The 26,888-nt window shown below is 44.8% G+C and overlaps 1 protein-coding gene and 1 pseudogene across 1 annotated transcript in view; one reads left to right on the top strand and one right to left on the bottom strand.

The window, feature by feature from the left end:
* LOC126234476 (serine/arginine repetitive matrix protein 2-like) overlaps positions 1 to 26,888 on the bottom strand; it is an 894,711-nt gene that overhangs the window by 533,985 nt on the left and 333,838 nt on the right. Inside the window, exon 4 of the mRNA XM_049943200.1 lies at positions 17,147 to 17,239. Coding sequence (XP_049799157.1) covers positions 17,147 to 17,239 — 93 coding nt within the window. The remainder of the gene's footprint in view (positions 1 to 17,146; positions 17,240 to 26,888) is intronic.
* LOC126210612 (5S ribosomal RNA) lies at positions 4,239 to 4,356 on the top strand (annotated as a pseudogene).

The raw sequence follows: 26,888 nt of genomic DNA, 5'->3' as shown, positions 1-26,888 counted from the left end.
AAAGATGGTAAAAGTACCACTTAAAAACTCTTTGTCAAAGGTAACAAAGAAAGTACTGTCACTGTTATTTTACCCTGTGCATACCACATATTAAAAGTGTGACGTGAATGACTCTCCAACCAGAAAACCGTGGTTTGGATAGTGCGTGAAGCCACTGGGGTGCGTGCCCACAATGCGTCGAGTACATGAGAGCAGAGATTGTGCGTACCGGAGTCGCGTGCTGTCGCCGTCTGCGACGCGTCGCGTGGAGCGGCGTGCAGACTCCCGGCTCGGCGCGGACTGGCTGGAGACGAAGACGCGCGGCGGCTCCCCGCCACTGTGCATGCAACAGGTGACATCACGGGGGCGTGGCCACGTGGGGGGAAGAGGCAAAGCTGACAACCGCGTCTTCTCTTAAGGGCCTGTCGTTTTACTGCTCGTAGAGACTCTTCTCAAATGTTCCTTCCCTACGTGTTGTCGAAGGAAAACAATTCCACCCTACACCTACGTCTACATCTACATCTACAGAGATAGTCCGCAAGCTACAGTACGGTGCCACTACTAGTCATTTCCCCTCCTCTTCCACTCGTAAATAGAGCGAGGGAAAAACGAGTATCTACAGGGTGGTCCATTGATAGTGACCGGGCCAAATATCTCACGAAATAAGCATCAAACGAAAAAACTACAAAGAACGAAACTCGTCTAGCTTGAAGGGGCAAACCAGATGGCGCTATGGTTGGCCCGCTAGATGGCGCTGCCATAGGTCAAACGCATGTCAACTGTGTTTTTTAAAATAGGAAACCCCATTTTTATTACACATTCGTGTAGTACGAAAAGAAATATGAATGTTTTAGATGGACCACTTTTTTCGATTTGTGATAGATGGCGCTGTAATAGTTACAAACGTATAAGTACGTGGTACCACGTAACATTCCTCTAGTGCGGACGGTATTTGCTTCGTGATACATTACCCGTGTTAAAATGGACCGTTTTCCAATTGCGCAAAAGGTCGATATCGTGTTGATGTATGGCTATTGTGATCAAAATGCCCGACGGGCATGTCATATGTATGCTGCTCGGTATCCTGGACGACATCATCCAAGTGTCCGGACCGTTCGCCGGATAGTTAAGTTATTTAAGGAAACAGGAAGTGTTCAGCCACATGTGAAACGTCAACCACGACCTGCAACAAATGATGATGCCCAAGTAGGTGTTTTAGCTCCTATCGCGGCTAATCCGCACATCAGTAGCAGACAAATTGCGCTAGAATCGGGAATCTCAAAAACGTCGGTGTTGACAATGCTACATCAAGATCGATTGCACCCGTACCATATTTCTATCCACCAGGAACTGTATGGCGACGCCTTTGAACGACGTGTACAGATCTGCCACTGTGCACAAGAGAAATTACGGGAAGATGACAGATTTTTTGCACGCGTTCTATTTAGCGACGAAGCGTCATTCACCAACAGCGGTAACGTACACCGGCATAATATGCACTACAGGGCAACGGAATATCCACGATGGCTGCGACAAGTGGAACATCAGCGACCTTGCCGGGATAATGTATGGTGCGGAATTATGGGAGGAAGGATAATTGGCACCCATTTTATCGATGGTAATCTAAATGGTGCAATGTATACTGATTTCCTACGTAATGTTCTACCGATGTTACTACAAGATGTTTCACTGCATGACAGTACGGCGATGTACTTTCAACAAGATGGATGTCCGGCACATATCTCGCGTGCGGCTGAAGCGGTACTGAATAGCATATTTCCTGACAGGTGGATTGGTCGCTGAAGCACCATACCATGTCCCGCACTTTCACCGGATCTGACGTCCCCGGATTTCTTTCTGTGGGGAAAGTTGAAAGATATTTGCTATCGTGATCCACCGTCAACACCTGACAACATGCGTCAGCGCATTGTTAATGCATGTGCGAACATTACGAAGCCGTACTACTCGCTGCTAAGAGGAATGTCGTTACACGTATTGCCAAATGTATTGAGGTTGACGAACATCATTTTGAGCATTTGTTGCATTAATGTGGTATTTGCAGGTAATCACACTGTAACAGCATGCGTTCTCAGAAATGATAAGTTCACAAAGGTACATGTATCACATTGGATCAACCGAAATAAAATGTTCAAACGTACCTACGTTCTGTATTTTAATTTATAAAACCTACCTGTTACCAACTGTTCGACTAAAATTGTGAGCCATATGTTTGTGACTATTACAGCGCCATCGATCACAAAAATGAAAAAGTACTCCAACTAAAACACTCATATTTGTTTACGTACTACACGAATATGTAATAAAATATGGGGGTTCCTATTTTAAAAAACGCAGTTGACATCCGTTTGACCTATGGCAGCGCCATCTAGCGGGCCAACCATAGCGCCATCTGGTTTGCCCCTTCAAGCTAGACGACTTTCGTTTTCTGTAGTTTTTTCGTTTGATGCTTATTTCGTGAGATATTTGGCCTGGTCACGATCAATGGACCACCCTGTATATGTCTCGTACCTGATCATCGTGGCCCTTACGTGCAATGTACGTTGGCGGCTGTACAGTCGTTCGGAAGTCCGCTTCAAAGGCCGTTTCTCTAAATTTTCTCGATACTGTTTCTCGAATACAACCTCGCGTGCCTTACAGGGATTCCCATTTGAGTTCCCAAAGTATCTCCATAACATTTACGTGTTGTTCGAACCCACCGGTAACATATGTAGCAGCTGCCTCTGAATTGCTTCAATGTCTTCCTTCAGTCCGACTAGGCACAGATCCCAAACACTCGAGCAGTACTCAAGAACACGTCGCACCAACGTACTGCGAGGGGTGTCCAGAAAGTAAGTTCCGATCGGTTGCGACATGTTAACGACTATGAAGATCCGATAAAGCTTTGCACAGATGTGTTGGGCAGTGTCTCTAGTATGACCCTAGATAGCAACACGTCACTCTTCTCATTTCTGAGCTCACAGTGAGCGCGTAAAGATGTCTAGAAAATAGTGTCTCCCGCCAAATACGAGGGCCTGGTGAGAAAAATTCGCCTGAAGCTATGCAGCCAACATTACATAACTGTCGTGCAGTTTCTTCTTCAAGACAATTCTCAGCCGCATTCTGCAGGGGCAATGAAGATGCTCCTGCATCGTTTTCAATTGGAAATGTTTGATTACCCACAATACAGCCCGTAATTGTCTCCCTCTGAGCTTCATCTCTACTTACATGAACCGCTGGCTATGAAGACAACATTCTGGCGCAGACAACGAGCTGTAGGCCAGCGTAGAGAATTGGCGGAAAGCACTGGCGGCTGTCTTCTATGATGAGGGTATTGGAAAGTTGGTACAACGCTACGACAAATGTCTAAGTCAGAACGGCGACTACGTAGAGAAGTAGCTGGAAGGTATAGCTAACTGTTACAAATGAAACATTTCTGATCTTCACTGTGGTTTCCATTTCGCGATCAATCGGAACTTAATTTCCGTACAGCCCTCGTATATGCGGTCTCCTTTGCAGGTGAGCCACTTTTTCCTAAAATTGTTCTTATACAACGAAACCGACCATTGGTCTTCCCTACCATACCGGTGAAACGCTCGTTACGTTTCATATCGCTTTTCATCGTTACGGCCAGATATTTAAACGGCTTAACTGTGTCAAGTAAGACACTAGTAATACTGTACAGAATGTTCTTCCTACTCATCCGCAGCATAATCAGCAAACAACCGCAGATTGCTGTTCACCCTGTCCGCCGAATCATTTATGTGCACAGAGAACAACAGCAGTTCTGTTACGTAATTCGGGCGATGGGTGACGCAAGCAGTTCCACTACGTGACAGAATTGCGGTCTACAAATAAAACATCTGACTCGTGTCAAACCTGCACGTCTACTTCCTACGGAACCTATTATTATTAAACCAGTAACTGCTTATGCAACAGAAGTTTTATTACGTTTAATTTCCAAGTAGGTTTATTAGAATATTAGGTCGATTGTATAACAGACTGTCAAATGAAAACGATACAGATGGAAAAAAGTCAATAAACTGTTTATTATTTCCAAAGTAATCGCCATAACTGTTAATACTTCTGTCTCACTGTGAGACAAGATGGCTATTGCCTTCATGGAAAAGTGTTTGCGCTTGCCATACCGCAGAAACAATGACGGAAATAAAGGAAAGGTTGCAGGCCGGGATTAAAATCCGGGATAAAAGGATACCAACGATAAGATTCACTGATAAAATTGCAATCCTAAGTGAAAGTGAGGCAACGGCCTTGCCGCAGTGGATACACCGGTTCCCGTGGGATCACTGAAGTTAAGCGCTGTTGGGCGTGGCCGGCACCTGGATGGGTGACCATCCAGGCCGCCACGTGCTGTTGCCATTTTTCGGGGTGCACTCAGCCTCGTGATGCCAACTGAGGAGCTACTCGACCGAATAGTAGCGGCTCCGGTCAAAGAAACCCATCATAACGACCGGGAGAGCGGTGTGCTGACCACACGACCCTCCTATCTGCATCCTCAGCTGAGGATGACAAGGCGGTCGGATGGTCCCGATAGGCCACTTGTGGCCTGAATACGGAGTGCTTTAAGTGAAAGTGGGAATAATTACAGGATGAGTTAAATGGAATGAACAGACTAATGAGTGTAGAACATGGATTGAGAGCAAACCGGAAAAACAAAAGTAACGAAAGTTAGCAGAAATGAGAACAGCGAGAAACGTAACAACACAATTGGTGGTCATAAAGCATACGACATTACGAAATTCTACGACCTTGGAAGCAAAATAACCCATGACGGATGAAGCGAGAAGGACATAAAAAGAGGACCAGTGCAAGGAAAGAGGGAATTCCTGGCCAAGAGAAGTCTACTGGTATCAAACATAGGCTTTAAACTGAGGAAGGAATTTCTGAGATTGCACGTTTAGAGCACGGCATTGTATGCTAATGAATCGTGGGCGGTGGGAAAACAGGAAAAGAAGAGAATCAAAGTGTTTGAAATATGGGGCTACAGAAGAGTCTTGAGAATCAGGTGGACAGGCAAGGAATGAGGATGTTCTCCGCAGAATCGGCGAAGAAAGGGACATACGGAAAACATTAACAAAAAGAACAGATAGGAGGTCAGGACATGTGTTACGGCGTCGGGGATTAATCACCACGGTACTAGAGGGATCTGTAGGGAGTAAAAGTTCTATGGGCGGCAGGAAATCGCATGGAGTGAGATCGGGACTGTATGGAAAATGTGTAAGGGTTTCCTGGCGAAACTTTTGCAGCGTAGTCAATAACTTTGGCAACACGTGGACGGGCATTATTCTGCAAGAGAATGACGCCGTCCGTCAACATTTCTTGACGTTTGGACTTAATGGCGCGTTTCAGTTAGCGTAAAGCAATACGTGTACACTTTACAAAAATTGAAGCGGGCCATCAAATCGAAACGCGCAGGAATGTCGACGGACTGAATCGTTCTGTTGCAGGATAATCCCCGCGCCCATGTTGTGAAGGCTGCTTCGATTACCTTGCAGAACTTTCGTTGGGAAGCGCTTACACATCCCTTGCATACAGTCCCGATCCCCCCCCCCCCCCCCCCCCCATACGATTTCCATACTTTTGGGGCCCTCAGAATTGATATTCGTGATCGTCTATTTGCTTCGGACAAAGACGTGCCTGTCAGGTTCCGTAGGCAGCAGGAAATATTTTTCGATGAAGGCACTGAAGGACTTTTCTCACAGTCGGATGAAACTACAGTTACGACGATTACTTCTGAAATAATAGCTTGTTTAATTTCATCCAACTGTCTCGTTTTCATTTTATTGCCTAATAATTTTAAGTAAGTATTGTAGTGAAGTGAAGATCTTAATGTGCAGAGTGGAGACTGAAACTTCATGGCAGATTAAATGTGTGTGACTTCCACGGGCAGAGTCCCACTGCAGCAAAGGCTCGGGTTCGTATCCCTCGCTGGCACACAGTTTTAATCAACCAAGAAGTTTCACATCAGTGTACTCTCAGCTACCGCATAAAATTTCGGTCTGGAAACAACTACTTAAGCTATGGCAAACCCATTTCTCCGCTATTTCCCTTCGTCTAGCAACACAAGGTAGGCATGAGAACGTCTGTGTTGTTGGGAATGCAGGATAAGAGGTACTGGCTGCAGGAAAACTGTGAGAGGCGAGAGGGAGCGGGGACTCTTGAGTCGTCTTTGGGCATCTCAGAACGTAGATCACTCGCTCGCAACAGAGATCCCAGTTTCGATTTCCGGTCCGCTACACAGTTTTAATCAGCCAGGTAGTTTAAAATCAGCGTACACTGAGCTAAGGAGCGGACTTTCATTCTGGAAGTGCAGACTTTCAAGCATTTATTGGGGGGCTATCTGTAAATCACATGTCCTCCGCAGCTGGCCTGTCACGTGGAGGAGCCGGGTTCAATTCCTGGTACTGCCAGGGATTTTTCCTTGGTAAGAGGACTGGAATGGGATTCACTATGCCTCCTCAAGTCAAATGGTTCAAATGGCTCTGAGCACTATGGGACTTAACATCGGAGGTCATCAGTCCCCTAGAACTTAGAACTACTTAAACCTAACTAACCTAAGGACATCACACACATCCATGCCCGAGGCAGGATTCGAACCTGCGACCGTAGCAGTCGCACGATTCAGGACTGAAGCGACTAGAACCGCTCGGCTACCGCGGCCGGCTCCTCCTTAAGTCAAATGAGGAGCTAATTTAATGACAAGTAGCGGCTCTAAGATAAAAAAAAATCCGATAATGGCTGGGAGAGACGTGTGCTGATCACATGCCCCTCCATACCGCATCCAGAATACGCCTTGGCTAAGGATGTCATGTTGGTCGCATCAGGTCAGAACGGTGGACCAAGTAGCATAAACCTTATAGAGGATTTGCTAAGACGTTTGGGTTCTGCTATTTTTGCCATAAGAATGATTGTCAACTTTGGGGATATGTAACTCGCTAAGCCAAAATATTTTCCATATTTTCATTCGCTGATGTATTTGCAGGACTATGTGAGAGAGTAACTCCTCACATTGACAAAAGTCTTTATTGCACACAAGAAAGTAATTAGAATGATGTGTGGAGGGTCACGTAGGCTGGGATTATTAGCCGTAGCCTCGCAGTATTTTGTCCAACAATTCATCTAAGTTTGAGAGTAATACAGATATTCACAAGTACAACAGTAAAAGGAAAAATGTACTGCAGGTCTGTTTAATGAATTTAACTTTACATGAAACGTACTCACTGTCGTGAGTAGGAACAACCATCAGCTGCATACGGGAATGACGTCAGTGAAAATTTGTACCAGACCGGGATTCGAACATGGGATTTCGCGCTTTACCCGAGCGGTCGCCTTAACTGCTTTGGCTATCAGTGCATGGCCGACAGCCACATCTAAACTTCTATATGTCGTCGTTTCAGCGTCACAATCTGTACTCGCACACGCATTATGGGATTCTCGTACAGAGGTCGCTTCCCTGTATCGGCGGACAAATACGATATTGCAGGACACTGAATCGTTTTTCTTAACAACATAGGTATTGCAATATCGAGTCTAACTTTGACATATAATGAGGTGAAATATGCAGTTATGAAACTCTTTCATAATCAGGCCATTAAAATAAAATGTCTCACAGACATCAGGAGTTTTTCTACCAATCCCAACATAAATTCATAATCAATTAAGCCAAGATCGTCAAGAGCAAAACAGTGAATGCAAACCAAATACAAGAATAAGAAAGTCCAGGTACAATGCAGTGTAGAAATCCGACGAACAGATCGGCGTGATGTATAGAAGTTCATGACTCGGCCATCTTGGCCCTGTGGCAGCGAGTGGCTCGGTCCACGTGACACACGAAGCATGGTCCGCAACTCGTGGTCCAGTGACTAGCGTTGCTGCCTCTGGATCATGGGGTCCCGGGTTCGATTCCTGGACGGGTTGGGGATTTACTCTGCCCGGGGACTGGATATTTGTGTTGTCTTTACCATTTCATCATCATCATCATTTGTGGCAGCGTCTAGATTGGATTGTGAAAAAAAAAATGGACTGTGTAAGAATTCGGACTTTGTACGGGCGCTGATGGCCGCGCAGTTGATTGCCCGACAAACCAACCATCATCATCATCATTACATCACATATACCCCAGCTGGCGATCATCAACAGCAAGCTCTAGTGGGCCTGAGCCGCGATCTATGTCGGCTCTTCGCGGAGCTGTTCTCAAATATTGACTAAAGACCTTTTTTCTTAACAATGTCTATATTAGGAATTTTCGAATAGAAATCGTCATTTGTACACGAAAAAAACTTATAAATGACCGGGCTGTAGCCATACGAACATTGTTTTTTTAAAAGTGTGTTCTATGTTTGTTCATTTGACATATTTCACTTCCTAACGTTTATCGTGAATATGACTGTGGAACACGTAACTAACCAAATAACTACGGAAACTAACCCATATTACTGGGCAGGCCGACGAAACAAGTGGCCACAATGGCAGATTAAAAGTCTTGGAGCCTTTTTCCGAAGGACCCAGTCGGAGGGTATACAATTGAAGAGAAAAATACTGTGCAGGTTTTGAGAACATCCGTGGGAAGGGCGAGGCTATCGTGTGTCCCTGAATACACAGACGGAAAAAAATTGCAACCAAGACGGAGCTGGTAGCCGTGATTCTACATCTGAAAGCTGATGTCTATTCAAATTTCGCGCCAGTCGCGTAAGAGTGGCGCTACCAACGCCACTATAAGGATGCAATCAAGTTTGCTTCAAATACACGCTGAAACGGTTGCGAGCGTTAGCTACCTTTGAGACTGGACGTGGTGAGGTGATGTTAGTCACTAATGCCTTTGTGGCGACAAAGAAGCCATTATCAACACCTCACTGAGTTTGAACGAAGTCGTGTAATAGGGCTCCGAGACGTTCGATGTTCCTTCTGCGATATTGTAGAAAGACTTGGCAGGAATGTAGCCACTGTACGTGATTCCTGGCAGTAGTGGTCACGAAAATGTACAGTAGCAAGAAGACCGGGCTCCAGATAGCCACGTAGCACTACCGAGTGGGAAGAACATCGTGTTCGGCGTTTGGCCCTGGTGCTTCGTAGTGCATCTGCAGCAGCAATTTGAGGAGCAGCTGGCACACCACATTGGCACAGCGAACGGTTAAAAATTGGTTACTTCAAGGACAGCTCCGAGACAGACACTCTGTAGCGTGCATTCCACTGAACCGAAAACATCGCTATTTGCGACTTCTGTGGTGTTAACCGTGAGCTCATTGGAGGGCAGCGTATCCGATGATAGCTGTTTCTGCCTTGGTGCCAGTGATTGCCGTGCGATTTCGTGTAATATCAGGAGCAACCTGACTGGTGATTCGACCAGTTGTGCTGCCATTCATGAACAGCATTTCAGGGGGTGTTTTCCAACAGAACAAAGTTCGTCCACGTACCGCTCTTGTAGCCCAACAAGAACTACAGAGTGTAGACATGACATCTAGGCCTGCTCGATCACCAGATCTGTCTCCAGTCGAGCACATACGGGGCACCAACTGGCGACAACTCCAGCGTCATCAACAAACAAAACCGATCCTGTATTGACCGACCAAGAGCAACAGGTATGGAACTCCATCCCACAAATTGATATCCGGTAACTATACAACACAATTCATGCACGTCTTCATGCTTGAATTCATCATTCTGGTGGTTATACCTTTTATTAATATACCAGAATTTGACATTTGAAATGGCTTATCTCGAGCTTACAATAAGCCGTGATTTTGCAATGTTAATCACTTAAATATGTTACCTACACCAACTTATTGCCGAAATTTAATTACTCTACATTAATTATTTTTTGCAGCTGCGATTTTTTTCCATCAGTGTAGTTCCATCCATTCCTTCTAGTTACGATACGGTCAGTACGAAAAATCATATCTTTTATGGGCACCTAAAGACCAGTAGTAGAAGTCTTTGAAACAGCAAAATGCTCAAAAATACAAAACAGAAAGGAACGTCAACCTGTAAAAGTGCATTTCCTAAGTTTTCTGTTTTATCATGAGGTGAAAAAAATCCACGTGGCAGCAACTCAACAAAAAAGCAATTCTCTCTTTTCTAACGGCGGTGGCCTGAGCTCTCACATTATCAACATTTGTACCAGTACTTCACAGCCCACAATCAGATGTTTCCACTGAGTTACCGTGCTTAAAATGGCAAAGAATTTTGTAGTAACTTATCTTTGAGACTACATATTTACGTGGTACACTAACTTCCTTAACATTTCTCCATTCTTGGGCCTATCTTTTTTGGCTAGTTTCAGTAACTGTAAAACGTCACGTGCTTTCCGATCTCTCGCCGATGCTTGATAAGCCCATGACAGTAAGCTGAGACCAGCGTCGACACGCAGTACAGTTAAAATTGCATTTCTTTCAGCAACTGACTGCCGCAACACCAGCGTTACCGGTACCGAAGGATTACCAGGGTCGGTAAGAGGACGAATACGATCCAGACTGGTCTGTGCAGATCCACCTCTCCCACCGCTGAGGTCATTACACTGCGTAACTGTAGGCTCGCTCATAAAACTCTATAGCAGAGTCAGAAAAAACAATCCCTGAGAGGTACAGCACGAGGGGCGTTTGAAAAGTTCGTGCAAAGCCTGAGAGATAGCACCACCGGCGCGTATCGAGGTCATGTTTAGTTAGTAGCATCTTTGGAAAGAAAGCACACCAAGTTTCAGCCATATTGGTTTATTTCTTGGTGTTTGGCATTCGAGTGAATCAAGGAAGTCGAGTGATTGTCAAAAAATGGAAGAAAAATAATATATTGTGGTGATTAAACGTTAGTTTATGTTCGATTAGAACAGTTTATAAGTGGTTTCAAAATTTTCGGAGTAGCCATATGGGCACAAGTGATGCTGAACGTTCTGGACGACCTGTGGATGTTACGACTCCAGAAATCATTGATAAAATCCATGATATGGTGATGGATGACAGAAGAATTACGGTGCGTGAGATTCATAATCCTGTGGGCATCTCGAATGAACGGGTACATAATACACTCCTGGAAATTGAAATAAGAACACCGTGAATTCATTGTCCCAGGAAGAGGAAACTTTATTGACACATTCCTGGGGTCAGATACATCACATGATCACACTGACAGAACCACAGGCACATAGACACAGGCAACAGAGCATGCACAATGTCGGCACTAGTACAGTGTATATCCACCTTTCGCAGCAATGCAGGCTGCTATTCTCCCATGGAGACGATCGTAGAGATGCTAGATGTAGTCGTGTGGAACGGCTTGCCATGCCATTTCCACCTGGCGCCTCAGTTGGACCAGCGTTCGTGCTGGACGTGCAGACCGCGTGAGACGACGCTTCATCCAGTCCCAAACATGCTCAACGGGGGACAGATCCGGAGATCTTGCTGGCCAGGGTAGTTGACTTACACCTTCTAGAGCACGTTGGGTGGCACGGGATACATGCGGACGTGCATTGTCCTGTTGGAACAGCAAGTTCCCTTGCCGGTCTAGGAATGGTAGAACGATGGGTTCGATGACGGTTTGGATGTACCGTGCACTATTCAGTGTCCCCTCGACGATCACCAGTGGTGTACGGCCAGTGTAGGAGATCGCTCCCCACACCATGATGCCGGGTGTTGGCCCTGTGTGCCTCGGTCGTATGCAGTCCTGATTGTGGCGCTCACCTGCACGGCGCCAAACACGCATACGACCATCATTGGCACCAAGGCAGAAGCGACTCTCATCGCTGAAGACGACACGTCTCCATTCGTCCCTCCATTCACGCCTGTTGCGACACCACTGGAGGCGGGCTGCACGATGTTGGGGCGTGAGCGGAAGACGGCCTAACGGTGTGCGGGACCGTAGGCCAGCTTCATGGAGACGGTTGCGAATGGTCCTCGCCGATACCCCAGGAGCAACAGTGTCCCTAATTTGCTGGGAAGTGGCGGTGCGGTCCCCTACGGCACTGCGTAGGATCCTACGGTCTTGGCGTGCATCCGTGCGTCGCTGCGGTCCGGTTCCAGGTCGACGGGCACGTGCACCTTCCGCCGACCACTGGCGACAACATCGATGTACTGTGGAGACCTCACGCCCCACGTGTTGAGCAATTCGGCGGTACGTCCACCCGGCCTCCCGCATGCCCACTATACGCCCTCGCTCAAAGTCCGTCAACTGCACATACGGTTCACGTCCACGCTGTCGCGGCATGCTACCAGTGTTAAAGACTGCGATGGAGCTCCGTATGCCACGGCAAACTGGCTGACACTGACGGCGGCGGTGCACAAATGCTGCGCAGCTAGCGCCATTCGACGGCCAACACCGCGGTTCCTGGTGTGTCCGCTGTGCCGTACGTGTGATCATTGCTTGTACAGCCCTCTCGCAGTGTCCGGAGCAAGTATGGTGGGTCTGACACACCGGTGTCAATGTGTTCTTTTTTCCATTTCCAGGAGTGTATTTTGCATAAACATTTGGACATGAGAAAGCTATCCGCAAGATGGGTTTCGCGATTGCTCACGCATGACCAAAAACGGAATCGTGTGAAGTGTTGCAAGGATGGTTTGCAGCTGTTCATGAACAATCCGCAGGACTTTAACCGTCGTTTCGTCACTGTGGATGAAACATGGATACATTAATATACTCCTGAGACCAAACAACAATCTAAACAATGGGTTACCAAAGGAGAATCTGCACCAAAAAAGGCGAAGACCATTCCTTCGGCCGGAAACATTATGGCGACTGTCTTTTCAGATTCGACTATCTGGAAAAGGATAAAACTATTACAGATTAATATTACTCATTGTTATTGGACCGTTTGAAAACCGAGCTGAAAAAAAAGCCTTTTCCAATACGACAATGCAACAGCACACACTTCAGCAGTTGTGGTCGCAAAATTAATGGAAACATCCCTCCTATTCTCCAGACTTGGCTCCCTCTGACTACTATTTGTTTCTCAATTTGAAGAAATGGCTGGCGGGACAAAGATTTTATGTAAACGAGGAGGTGATCGCAGCAACTAATAGCTATTTTGCAGACTTGGACAATTCCTATTACTCGGAAGGGATCAACAAATTAGAACAGCGTTTGACGAGGTGTATAAGTCTAAAAGGAGACTATGTCGAAAAATAAAAAAGGCTTACCCTAAACACATAAGTAGTTTTTATTTTCGCACGGACTTTTCAAACGCCCCTCGTAAGCTTGACGCGACCCCTTCGCGTCTCTACCTCAACCAGTCAAGTAACGCGATTTTGTAGACGTTTCTATGACAACGACAATTACTTTTTTGAAGAAGATAGATACCAACAGCCGTAATTTAATTTAATAATTTTATTTAGGTTTGTTTACTAAAATCACGGCTGTTGGTATCTATTTTCTTCAAGTCTTGAACAGCCGCAATACCATTCCATTTACACATGACGGAAGTGCGGCAACTATTGTTTTCGTCTTGCAGCCGTCTGCGCTTCGCACCTGACAGTTGCATAAGTGCTGCCACCTGTCACGTATCTTCTTTCGCCGACTCTGCAAGAGATGGTGTTAATCTATGCGTCTTCACTGTTTATCTGAGCGTTGTTAGTATTTCAGTGTAATCTGAAATTCCTGATCCAGCCACTGAATCCAAAGTGACAGTAATTTTCACTCTCCATTTAAGTTTCCCTCTCCACTAAACTAGACTTCGTCAACTACATCTCTGAGTCGCAAGCCACCGTAGGGTGTGTGGTGGAAGGTACGTGGGATGTGCGACAATCATGTCCAGACCTCTTTCTCTTCCATCTCCGTGTGGTGTGTATCACGAAATATTGTAGGCAGACCTCTGTATACTCCAGAATCTCTCTTATTTATCTTCACAGTTCTAATGATAATGACATCGATTGTGCCACCAACGTAGTCTAATCGTACCGTTGATGAAATGAGCGTTTGGCGTCATTGGCCGGGAGGCCCCTTGTGGGGCAGGTCTTATTACATTCGACGCCACATTGGGCGACCTGCGCGCCGGATGGGGATGAAATGATGATGAAGACAACACAACACCCAGTCCCTGAGCGGAGAAAATTCCCCGACCCAGCCGGGAATCGAACCCGGGCCCGCAGGACGGCAATCCGTCACGCTGACCACTCAACTATCGGGGCGGACAGCGTACCGTTACCCATCATTGGTTTTCTATAATAAAGTGCAAATGGGGTACGCCATATTGTTTTGTCTCCTCTTGCTGCATGTTATGGACCTGCAGTGCGGGACTCAGGAATGTATCTGCAAACAGACATAATAATTAATACCGTAACCTTATTTTTATCTAACAAGGGGAGGCCGCCAATTGTGAAATTCAGATTCGATTCATACTGCGCATAATAAAAGCTCATGGCCAGAGGTGTAATGTGGCAAAGCACGAAGATGCACTTCTCAGCCGTTGTCGAGAAAATCGACAGTTAAAAGAAACCGTTGCGGTGAAATACTCTCTACGATTAATAATTGTCTATAGCGTCGTGGCGCAGCGGTAAGCGCTCGGATTCGTAATCATAATAAAAGCTCATGGCCAGAGGTGTAATGTGGCAAAGCACCAAGATGCACTTCTCAGCCGTTGTCGAGAAAATCGACAGTTAAAAGAAACCGTTGCGGTGAAATACTCTCTACGATTAATAATTGTCTATAGCGTCGTGGCGCAGCGGTAAGCGCTCGGATTCGTAATCCGAAGGTCGCTGGATCGAATCTCGCGCCATGCAACCCTTTTTTTTTTAGTATTTGTTTATATATATATATATATATATATATATATATATATATATATATATATATATATATATATATATAATTCCCGGCAATCTGTTGCAACAATTATGCATATAATAAGTTGTTGAAAGTCGTTTGTCTTGCAAACGTCCCCATCTGTTGACTCAGGAATCGAGACGTGCTGCACGATTCGTTACAGCCATGGGGATAAGATGCCTGTCATCTCGACTGCTAGTAATACGAGGCGGTTGGGATCCAGCAGGGCGTTCCGTATTACCCTCCTGAACCCACCGATTCCATATTCTGCTAACAGTCATTGGATCTCGACCAACGCGAGCACCAATGTCGATAGACGATAAACCGCAATCGCGATAGGCTACAATCCGTCCTTTACCAAAATCGGAAACGTGATGGTACGCATTTCTCCTGCTTACACGAGGCATCACAACAACGTTTCATCAGGCAACGCCAGTCAGCTGCGGTTTGTGTATGAGAAATTGGTTGGAAACTTTCATGTCAGCACGTTGTAGGTGTCGCCACCGGCGCCAACCTTGTGTGAATGCTCCAAAAAGCAATCATTTGCATTTCTCAGTATCTTCTTCCTGTCGGTTAAATTTCGCGCCTGTAGCACGTTATCTTCGTGGAGTAGCAATTTTAATGGCCAGTAGTGTATTAAAAATCTGGATTTCAGAACATTATTTTGTAGAAATTGATTTCTCAATAGAAATTTTATCAGAAGTTTTCAAAAGTCGAAGCTTGTTATTTTTATGGCTGGGAGGGGAATAATGGTTGTGTGATTCAAGACGTGTGTCCCTGCACCTACAATTCTAGAAACTAATCACTGCAGCCCACATTTATTGCATGATAGGTATATGACTAACATTCCTACTGAAACTGCCTTTGTTCGTTTAGTGCCACTAGTCTAGTTAGATGCCACCACACACAGGATCTCTTGTTACCATATTTGTCCTCTTGTGCTCATCCTACAATCAGAATTCGTGCTCTAATGAAATCGTCTTTCATGGGATATTTAACATATTTTCCTTCCTTCATAATGTATTCTGACGCCATAAAATTTGTTGGGAAACCAATCCATAAATGTATGTAAAAGCATTCAGCGTGTACTGGGAATAAATTCAGAGTGTAACTTTGCGCTAGTAGATATTGCAAATGAATCGTCCTTACCCGCTAGCACATCAGATAAAGCTCGCGGGTTTGGTACAATGAACACTTGCAGCAGTATCTGCTTCCTGCAAGGCTCCAAAATGATGTTCCTCAACTCTAGATATTCTAGAAGAATTATAGATTTTCAAGCATTATGCTCGAAAGGATAGCCTCATCCTTAACGAACAGCTACAGCTACGTAACAAAAATTTTTTCAACGGTATAAAGCCGTTACTCGATATCTGACTTCAGGTCCCCTTGAGCAGGTTGCCGAAATGTTCTTTTCCTTCTAAGGTAGTCCCACGTTTTTCAATCATCAAATGTTTCTTGGCTGCGTTTCACGTCAATATTGCTTTCTACAAGTTGTCATTCAGTCCTATCTACATTTTCATAATGATGTATTCATGTTTTATCTTACTGTTATAAGCTTTGATGTAGACAAAATGTTATGTTGTATGCTACTATCAAACAAACATTGCTTTCCATTATGTACCAGCCGGCCGGTGTGGCCGTGCGGTTCTAGGCGTTTTAGTCTGGAACCGCGTGACCGCTACGGTCGCAGGTTCGAATCCTGCCTGGGGCATGGATGTGCGTGATGTCCTTAGATTAGTTAGGTTTAAGTACTTCTAAGTTCTAGGGGACTGATGACCTCAGATGTTAAGTCCCATAGTGCTCAGAGCCATTTGAACCATTATGTACCAAATACTGTTTATTTATAATCATTTCTGCCTATATTTCAATGTGAAGTAGCCTAATTGTATCTACGGCTACTAGATGGCACGCTCGTTGCAGTGCCATGTCCACCTGGCCGCATTTGTTAACGCGCGCACCTCAGTCCGTTTTGCAACCTGTAACCGCGCAAGTAACGAGCAGCCCTTAGTGGCTCGCCATCACAGTTTTCCTTATCTTAAATATCTTTGTGACTAATGCCCTTTTGGCATATTTATTATTTTATAAATGTCATATAAGTACTGCCAGTCTTACGCGATAATTCCGTACTTATACTATACCACACATTTTTAGTCATAATTCTGTGACCATGTTATAGAATATAGACCATTCTTTGATTTAAATTCTGAGGAAGACACTCCTAGCAGTGTCGAAACCCGGTTAATTCGTTAAAAATAGTGACCGAGGGCTGTTTTTCTTTCAATTGGACTTGTGATGGAGTTGCCAAGTAGAGCAACTGGTTTCACACGCACTGAAGTTCGTCCATCCTCTTAAGAAGTACCGGTAAACACCGAAGTCAGAAGAGGAGGGAGAGAGTGAGGGGACTCACCAGCGGCGCTGTGCGAGGGGCTGCCGTCGGCTGACTTGACGGTGATGCCGGTAGAGGCGCTGCTGGTGCTGCTACTGCTGCTGCTGCCGCCTCCTGGAACACAACATGCGGACACGAGCTGGTGTAACACCCCAAATATAGAACCCACAATGACCACCCTTTTGTTGCAAAAGAAATAGCAAAATTAGTCATCCTGACAGTGACGGCAGCTACTGACAACAAAATTTACACTCTTCTCAGTTTGATTAACAGAAATGTTATATAAATTCTAATGCTTACCATAAAGAATTCCCCCCCCCCCACCCTCTGGTTTCCTCCTTCCTCTCCAACCCCCGCCCGTTGCCGCGCCTCTATCGCTGTATCCCTCTCTCCATCTCCACACCCTCCATCTCCTTCATCAGGGCAATTTCCAACGCCTCCCCCTCTCGGATGACGAACTTCGCCGTGACATCTACCCTTCCTTCCAACTATAACCTGGCCTTGTTCCCCCCCCCCCCCCCCCCCAGGGCCCCCTTTTCCTCTTTCCTCCTTCTCCCAGAGCGGATTTTCCTCCGTCCCCCCCCCTCCCCTGAGACCCTGCACCCCATACTTGCCTCTCTCCTTCCCACATCCCTCCCTACCTGGCCATCTTCCGCGCGCCCCCCGCTCACCTCCCCAATCTCTTCCCCTCCCTCCCTTCTTCAGGTCTCCCTCATCTCCTAGCGCCTGCCAGATCCTCTGTATTGCTCTTCATCAGTGTGCCACATCAGTGTTGTTTAGTGCTGTTTCTCGTGTGCGTCAAGAGGTGTGATTTTAATTGTGTCCTGCCTTGAGGTTCGCCGTCAGTGTTACGTTATGTGCTATGCCATCCGTCGCTACCTTTATGCTCCAGTCATACTGTGCCTTGTGTTCTTTTAACCGTCGCAGTGTGGGGCTTTTTGTGTGTGCTACTTTTAAACAGTTTTTTGTCTCTGTTTTACAGTCACCCCGTTTTTTGTCTATTGCCTTCCATGTTGTTCCCCATTTTTATATCTATGTTCACCTTATTCTCTCCTTTGCTGTTTTTAAATGTCTTCTATTGTTTTGTTCTATGTCTTTCGGCTGAAGAGCAGCGCCTATGCTGCTGCCAGCCCGCCCCCATGGGGAATTGAAATACAATAAAGGAAAAAAAGCAAAAAAAACCATAAAGAAAGGACTGAATGAAAGAATACCATACGATTCAAAACAGAAACTTTAAAGAAAGATTTCAAAAATCATTATTTACGAAGGTTAAAGCCCAGACCATAAATCGACATGAAGAGTGCAGAAAGTTGAAATAAGCAGTTCACATAATATGCAAAAAACTGGTGATTTTTCAAACTGGGGAACAATCAAGAATGAGGTGCTGCAAGGTTCGGTCTTGGGTCCTCTGCTGTTCTTAATATATACTCCTGGAAATTGAAATAAGAACACCGTGAATTCATTGTCCCAGGAAGGGGAAACTTTATTGACACATTCCTGGGGTCAGATACATCACATGATTACACTGACAGAACCACAGGCACATAGACACAGGCAACAGAGCATGCACAATGTCGGCACTAGTACAGTGTATATCCACCTTTCGCAGCAATGCAGGCTGATATTCTCCCATGGAGACGATCGTAGAGATGCTGGATGTAGTCCTGTGGAACGGCTTGCCATGCCATTTCCACCTGGCGCCTCAGTTGGACCAGCGTTCGTGCTGGACGTGCAGACCGCGTGAGACGACGCTTCATCCAGTCCCAAACATGCTCAATGGGGGACAGATCCGGAGATCTTGCTGGCCAGGGTAGTTGACTTACACCTTCTAGAGCACGTCGGGTGGCACGGGATACATGCGGACGTGCATTGTCCTGTTGGAACAGCAAGTTCCCTTGCCGGTCTAGGAATGGTAGAACGATGGGTTCGATGACGGTTTGGATGTACCGTGCACTATTCAGTGTCCCCTCGACGATCACCAGTGGTGTATGGCCAGTGTAGGAGATCGCTCCCCACACCATGATGCCGGGTGTTGGCCCTGTGTGCCTCGGTCGTATGCAGTCCTGATTGTGGCGCTCACCTGCACGCGCCAAACACGCATACGACCATCATTGGCACCAAGGCAGAAGCGACTCTCACCGCTGAAGACGACACGTCTCCATTCGTCCCTCCATTCACGCCTGTCGCGACACCACTGGAGGCGGGCTGCACGATGTTGGGGCGTGAGCGGAAGACGGCCTAACGGTGTGCGGGACCGTAGCCCAGTTTCATGGAGACGGTTGCGAATGGTCCTCGCCGATACCCCAGGAGCAACAGTGTCCCTAATTTGCTGGGAAGTGGCGGTGCAGTCCCCTACGGCACTGCGTAGGATCCTACGGTCTTGGCGTGCATCCGTGCGTCGCTGCGGTCCGGTCCCAGGTCGACGGGCACGTGCACCTTCCGCCGACCACTGGCGACAACATCGATGTACTGTGGAGACCTCACGCCCCACGTGTTGAGCAATTCGGCGGTACGTCCACCCGGCCTCCCGCATGCCCACTATACGCCCTCGCTCAAAGTCCGTCAACTGCACATACGGTTCACGTCCACGCTGTCGCGGCATGCTACCAGTGTTAAAGACTGCGATGGAGCTCCGTATGCCACGGCAAACTGGCTGACACTGACGGCGGCGGTGCACAAATGCTGCGCAGCTAGCGCCATTCGACGGCCAACACCGCGGTTCCTGGTGTGTCCGCTGTGCCGTGCGTGTGATCATTGCTTGTACAGCCCTCTCGCAGTGTCCGGAGCAAGTATGGTGGGTCTGACACACCGGTGTCAATTTGTTCTTTTTTCCATTTCCAGGAGTGTATATTAATGACTTGCCATTCTTTATTCACGAAGATGCAAAGCTGGTACTTTTTGCCCATGATACAAGTATAGCTATCACACCCAACAGACAAGAATTTACTGATGAAATTGTAAACGATGTTTTTCAGAAAATCATTAAGTGGTTCTGTGCAAATGGGCTCTCATTAAACTTTGACAAAACACAGTACATACATTTCCACACAGTAAATGGAATGACACCATTAATAAATATAGACTTCGATCAGAAATCGGTAGCTAAGGTAGAATATTCAAAATTTCTAGCTGTATGCATTGATGTGGGTTGAACTGTAGAAAACACACTGAGGATCTGCTGAAACGTTTGAGTTCAGCCACTTATGCTGTTAGGGTCACTGCAAATTTTTGCGATATGCATCTCAGTAAATTAACTTACCACGCCTATTTTCATTCTCTGCTTTCGTATGGCATCATATTTTGGGGTAACTCATCATTGAGTAAAAGAGAGTTCATTGCACAAAAGCGTGTAATCAGAGTAATTGCTGGAGCTCATCCAAGATCATCCTGCAGACACTTATTTAAAGAGCTAGAGATCTTCACTGTAGCCTCACAATATACACATTCACTTATGAAATTTGTTATTAACAATCCGAACGAATTCAAAAGTAATAGCAGTGTACATGGCTACAACACTTGGAGAAAGGATGACCTTCACTACTCAAGGTTAAACCTAACTTTGGCTCAGAAGGGGGTAAATTATGCTGCCACAAAAGTCTTTGTCACTTACCTAATAGCATCAAAAGTCTGACAGATAGCCATGTTGTTGTTGTGGTCTTCAGTCCTGAGACTGGTTTGATGCAGCTCTCCATGCTACTCTATCCTGTGCAAGCTTCTTCATCTCCCAGTACCTACTGCAACCTACATCCTTCTGAATCTGCTTAGTGTATTCATCTCTTGGTCTCCCTCTACGATTTTTACCCTCCACGCTGCCCTCCAATGCTAAATTTGTGATCCCTTGATGCCTCAAAACATGTCCTACCAACCGATCCCTTCTTCTAGTCAAGTTATGCCACAAACTTCTCTTCTCCCCAATCCTATTCAATACCTCCTCATTAGTTACGTGATCTACCCACCTTATCTTGAGCATTCTTCTGTAACACCACATTTCGAAAGCTTCTATTCTCTTCTTGTCCAAACTGGTTATCGTCCATGTTTCACTTCCATACATGGCTACACTCCATACAAATACTTTCAGAAACGACTTCCTGACACTTAAATCTATACTCGATGTTAACAAATTTCTCTTCTTCAGAAACGATTTCCTTGCCATTGCCAGTCTACATTTTATATGCTCTCTACTTCGACCATCATCAGTTACTTTACTCCCTAAATAGCAAAACTCGTTTACTACTTTAAGTGTCTCGTTTCCTAATCTAATCCCCTCAGCATCACCCGATTTAATTTGACTACATTCCATTATCCTCGTTTTGCTTTTGTTGATGTTCATCTTATATCCTCCTTTCAAGACACTGTCCATTCCGTTCAACTGCTCTTCCAAGTCCTTTGCTGTCTGTGACAGAATTACAATGTCATCGGCGAACCTCAAAGTTTTTACTTCTTCTCCATGAATTTTAATACCAACTCCGAATTTTTCTTTTGTTTCCTTTACTGCTTGCTCAATATACAGATTGAATAACATCGGGGAGAGGCTACAACCCTGTCTCACTCCTTTCCCAACCACTGCTTCCCTTTCATGCCCCTCGACTCTTATAACTGCCATCTGGTTTCTGTACAAATTGTAAATAGCCTTTCGCTCCCTGTATTTTACCCCTGCTACCTTCAGAATGTGAAAGAGAGTATTCCAGTTAACGTTGTCAAAAGCTTTCTCTAAGTCTACAAATGCTAGAAACGTAGGTTTGCCTTTTCTTAATCTTTCTTCTAAGATAAGTCGTAAGGTTAGTATTGCCTCACGTGTTCCAACATTTCTACGGAATCCAAACTGATCTTCCCCGAGGTCCGCTTCTACCAGTTTTTCCATTCGTCTGTAAAGAATTCGCGTTAGTATTTTGCAGCTGTGACTTATTAAACTGATAGTTCGGTAATTTTCACATCTGTCAACACCTGCTTTCTTTGGTATTGGAATTATTATATTCTTCTTGAAGTCTGTGGGTATTTCGCCGGTGTCATACATCGTGCTCACCAGATGGTAGAGTTTTGTCATGACTGGCTCTCCCAAGGCCATCAGTAGTTCTAATGGAATGTTGTCTACTCCCGGGGCCTTGTTTCGACTCAGGTCTTTCAGTGCTCTGTCAAACTCTTCACGCAGTATCTTATCTCCCATTTCATCTTCATCTACATCCTTTTCCACTTCCATAATACTGTCCTCAAGTACATCGCCCTTGTATAAACCCTCTATATACTCCTTCCACCTTTCTGCCTTCCCTTCTTTGCTTAGAACTGGGTTGCCATCTGAGCTCTTGATATTCATACAAGTGGTTCTCTTCTCTCCAAAGGTCTCTTTAATTTTCCTGTAGGCAGTATGTATCTTACCCCTAGTGAGACAAGCCTCTACATCCTTACATTTGTCCTCTAGCCATCCCTGCTTAGCCATTTTGCACTTTCTGTCGATCTCATTTTTGAGACGTTTGTATTCCCTTTGGCCTGCTTCATTTACTGCATTTTTATATTTTCTCCTTTCATCAATTAAATTCAATATTTCTTCTGTTACCCAAGGATTTCTATTAGCCCTCGTCTTTTTACCTACTTGATCCTCTGCAGCCTTCACTACTTCATCCCTCAGAGCTACCCATTCTTCTTCAACTGTATTTCTTTCCCCCATTCCTGTCAATTGTTCCCTTATGCTCTCCCTGAAACTCTCTACAACCTCTGGTTCTTTCAGTTTATCCAGGTCCCATCTCCTTAAATTCCCACCTTTTTGCAGTTTCTTCAGTTTCAATCTGCAGTTCATAACCAAGATATTGTGGTCAGAATCCACATCTGCCCCTGGAAATGTCTTACAATTTAAAACCTGGTTCCTAAATCTCTGTCTTACCATTATATAATCTATCTGATACCTATTAGTATCTCCCGGATTCTTCCAGGTATACAACCTGCCATATAGCAGCCATATAGCATTTAAAAGTCAATTAAAAGAATTTCTGAATGGCAGCTCCTTCTACTCATCAGATGAATTTTTGGATACAGTAAGTGGGTAATTTCCCCAAACCCAACAAAAAAAAATTAAAAATATTAAGTGTCATGTAATATTTTGTGTAATGCAATATCTTGTATAGACCCTTTTATTAACCTGACACGTTCTACATCATTACGAAGTGTCGTATTCATGATCTATGGAACAAGTACTAATCTAATCTAACGAAAAATAACAATTATTCTAGAAGAGAACTGTAGCCGCACCGAGCTGTAAGTTCGTTGTGACTACAATGTAACTCGGCAATGGTGATCTTAACTTCACTTCTCTCTTGTATTCTGCAACAGTAGCACGCATGTTAAACGCTGCTAGATTGTTTTAAAACTGATTGTAAGTTTAAAATTTTACAATATCGACTGGAAATATTAGTCAGAAGCCGGACTAAAGTAGGCTCATCTTTACCGTTAGACAAATAACGGCATTTTGACGTATGTGACAGAAAAGTGAATCGTGTGATTACCGATTTGTCATGGTACTTAGCTTCCGTGATGATTAATAGTCACGAACATCAAAGGATACAGAAAGAGACTGATCGCCGACTTGAACTCTACTATTACACTACAGTAGGCCACAACTAAACGCAATCACGAAAAAATTACAATTTCGCCGTGTTGTCAGAAGTTAACGTCAAGGTCAGAATTACTGGCGCTAACATATGCAATTTCTTGAATGATATATCGGTTTGTGTGCTCAGCATAGGGACGAAGAACAATAAACCTTAACTCAACTGTAATTGTCGCCCACATCATTTAAGGGAGATTTAAAGTGTATTCGTGAAATTAACTGATTATTCTGATAACATAAAAGTGCTAAGTGATTTAGTGACAATTCAACTGTGAACAGTAATAACTTTATACTAATAATACGACGCATTCTGAACATTGCTGATGGGTATGTTATCTCTGGGATTACGTGGTGTAGTTGTTGAATACGCGGCGTAGCGACGCCTTGACGAAGGAATAATAATTAACAAATGAATATCCTCGCAAAATTCATAATGTGGCCTCGGCTTGGGTGATGGCATGATGATTCAAGACACTATTTCTTAATGTTTGAATAACCATTCTCAAACCGGGCATAAGAACTATAGTCAGCAAGTTCGCGTAAACTCAAGGGTCTGTCGAGAACGCGCAAGGGACTTTTGGTTATTTCAGGTCAATGGAGGCATCGCGCTATCGACTGGTGCAGTAGCGACATTTATAAGTGAGGAAGATCGACGGACAACGAACACAATGGCTTTCATTACAAGCAAGGGCGGCGCACACACTCCGGCGTGCTGCTCCATCGAGACAGTGATATAATTTTCGAGATGTTGTTGATGTGGTCCTCAGTCCAGAGACTGGTTTGATGCAGCTCTCCATGCTAACCTATCCTGTGCAAGCTTCTTCATCTCCCAGTACCTACTGCAACCTACATCCTTCCGAATCTGCTTAGTGTACTCATCTCTTGGTCTCCCTCTACGATTTTTACCCTCCACGTTGCCTTCCAATACTAAATTGGTGATCCCTTGATGCCTCAGAATAAGCCCTACCAACCGATTCCTTCTTCTAGTCAAGTTGTGCCACAAATTTCTCTTCTCTCCAATTCTGTTCAATACCTCCTCATTAGTTATGTGATCTACCCATCTAATCTTCAGCATTCTTCTGTAGCACCGCATTTCGAAAGCTTCTATTCTCTTCTTGTCTAAACTATTTATCGTCCACGTTTCACTTCCATACATCGCTACACTCCATACAAATACTTTCAGAAACGACTTCCTGTCACGTAAATCTATACTAGATGTTAACAAATTTCTCTTCTTCAGAAATGTTTTCCTTGCCATTGCCAGTCTACACTTTATATCCTCTCTACTTCGACCATCATCAGTTATTTTGCTCCCCAAATAGCAACACTCATTTACTACTTTAAGTGTGTCATTTCCTAATCTAATTCCTGCAGCATCACCCGATTTAATTCGACTACATTCCATTATTCTCGTTTTCCTTTCGTAGATCTTCTTATATACTCCTTTCAAGACACTGTCCATTCCGTTCAGCTGCTCTTCCAAGTCCTTTGCTGCCTCTGACAGAATTACAATGTCATCGGCGAACCTCAAAGTTTTTATTTCTATTCCATGGATTTTAATTCCTACTCCATATTTTTCTTTTGTTTCCTTTACTGCTTGCTCAATATACAGATTGAATAACATCGGGGAGAGGCTACAACCCTGTCTCACTCCCTTCCCAACCACTGCTTCCCTTTCATGCCCCTCGACTTTTATAACTGCCATCTGGTTTATGTACAAATTGTAAATAGCATTTCGCTCCCTGTATTTTCGAGATACAGTATCTGAAAACAACCAAACCACGTGAGGAGTTTTTTTTAATAGTTACAGATTGGCGTTGTGATCAACGGACGCCATTCCACGTCATCTCGACTGGGAAACCCATCACCACCGAGCCGAGAGAGAACAGCGCCACACTGGTCACTGGCACTCATGGACGGCCTCAAAAATTTATCGTAGAGGGGGCGCGACTCTAAAATTGCTGTGGATATAACTGAACTCATTCGGTGCTTTTGAGAAAATGTGACCCAAGAATTATATCTGACAGGAAGTACACAGATCTTACTGCATCGCAAATGATTGATGCCACATTTCTGATTTGACGATCTGAAGTCACATTCTCATAACGTTAATTCCAGCCTGTCCAACAGGTTAGAAAACATTCTTTTTCAAACGACGCTTTTATCCATATAACAATAACGTTAAAATCTTCTATCATGCAGGCCGGTGTCACACTCATCACACGATTAAAGGTTTAAGGCCATCAGTTACGAACTAGACCAATTTATTAGACGATATTGTCTACATTATGTCTGTGTATACACGGATGGATACAAAATAGAAAAGGCAAGACGTTTGATACAGTTCCCCACAGTCGTTTAATGAACAAAGTAAGAGCATATGGAATATCAGACCAATTGTGTGATTGGATTGAAGAGTTCCTAGATAACGGAACGCAGCATGTCATTCTCAATGGAGAGGAGTCTTCCGAAGTAAGAGTGATTTCGGGTGTGCCGCAGAGGAGTGTCGTAGGACCGTTGCTAATCACAATATATATAAATGACCTTGTGGATAACATCGGAGGTCCACTGAGGCTTTTTGCGGATGATGCTGTAGTATATCGAGAGGTTGTAACAATGGAAAATCGTACTGAAATGCAGGAGGATCTGCAACGAATTGATGCATGGTGCAGGGAATGGCAATTGAATCTCAATGTAGACAAGTGTAATATGCTACGAATACATAGAAAGAAAGATCTTTTATCATTTAGCTACTATATAGCAGGTCAGCAACTGGAAGCAGTTAATTCCATAAATTATCTGGGAGTAGGCATTAGGAGTGATTTAAAATGGAATGACCATATAAAATTAATCGTCGGTAAAGCAGATGCCAGACTGAGATTCATTGGAAGACTCCTAAGGAAATGCAATCCGAAAACAAAGGAAGTAGGTTACAGTACGCTTGTTCGCCCACTACTTGAATACCGGTCAGGAGTGTGGGATCCGTATCAGATAGGGTTGATAGAAGAGATAGAGAAGATCCAACGGAGAGCAGAGCGCTTCGTTAAAGGATCATTTAGTAATCGCGAAAGCGTTACGGAGATGATAGATAAACTAAAGTGGAAGACTCTGGAGGAGAGACGCTCAGTAGCTCGGTACGGGCTTTTGTTGAAGTTTCGAGAACAT

Source organism: Schistocerca nitens, chromosome 1 (assembly GCF_023898315.1).
Source record: "Schistocerca nitens isolate TAMUIC-IGC-003100 chromosome 1, iqSchNite1.1, whole genome shotgun sequence".
NCBI classification, from domain to species: Eukaryota; Metazoa; Arthropoda; class Insecta; order Orthoptera; family Acrididae; genus Schistocerca; species Schistocerca nitens.
Note: the sequence above shows the minus strand (reverse complement) of the source record. Positions and strands in the feature narration are given on the sequence as shown.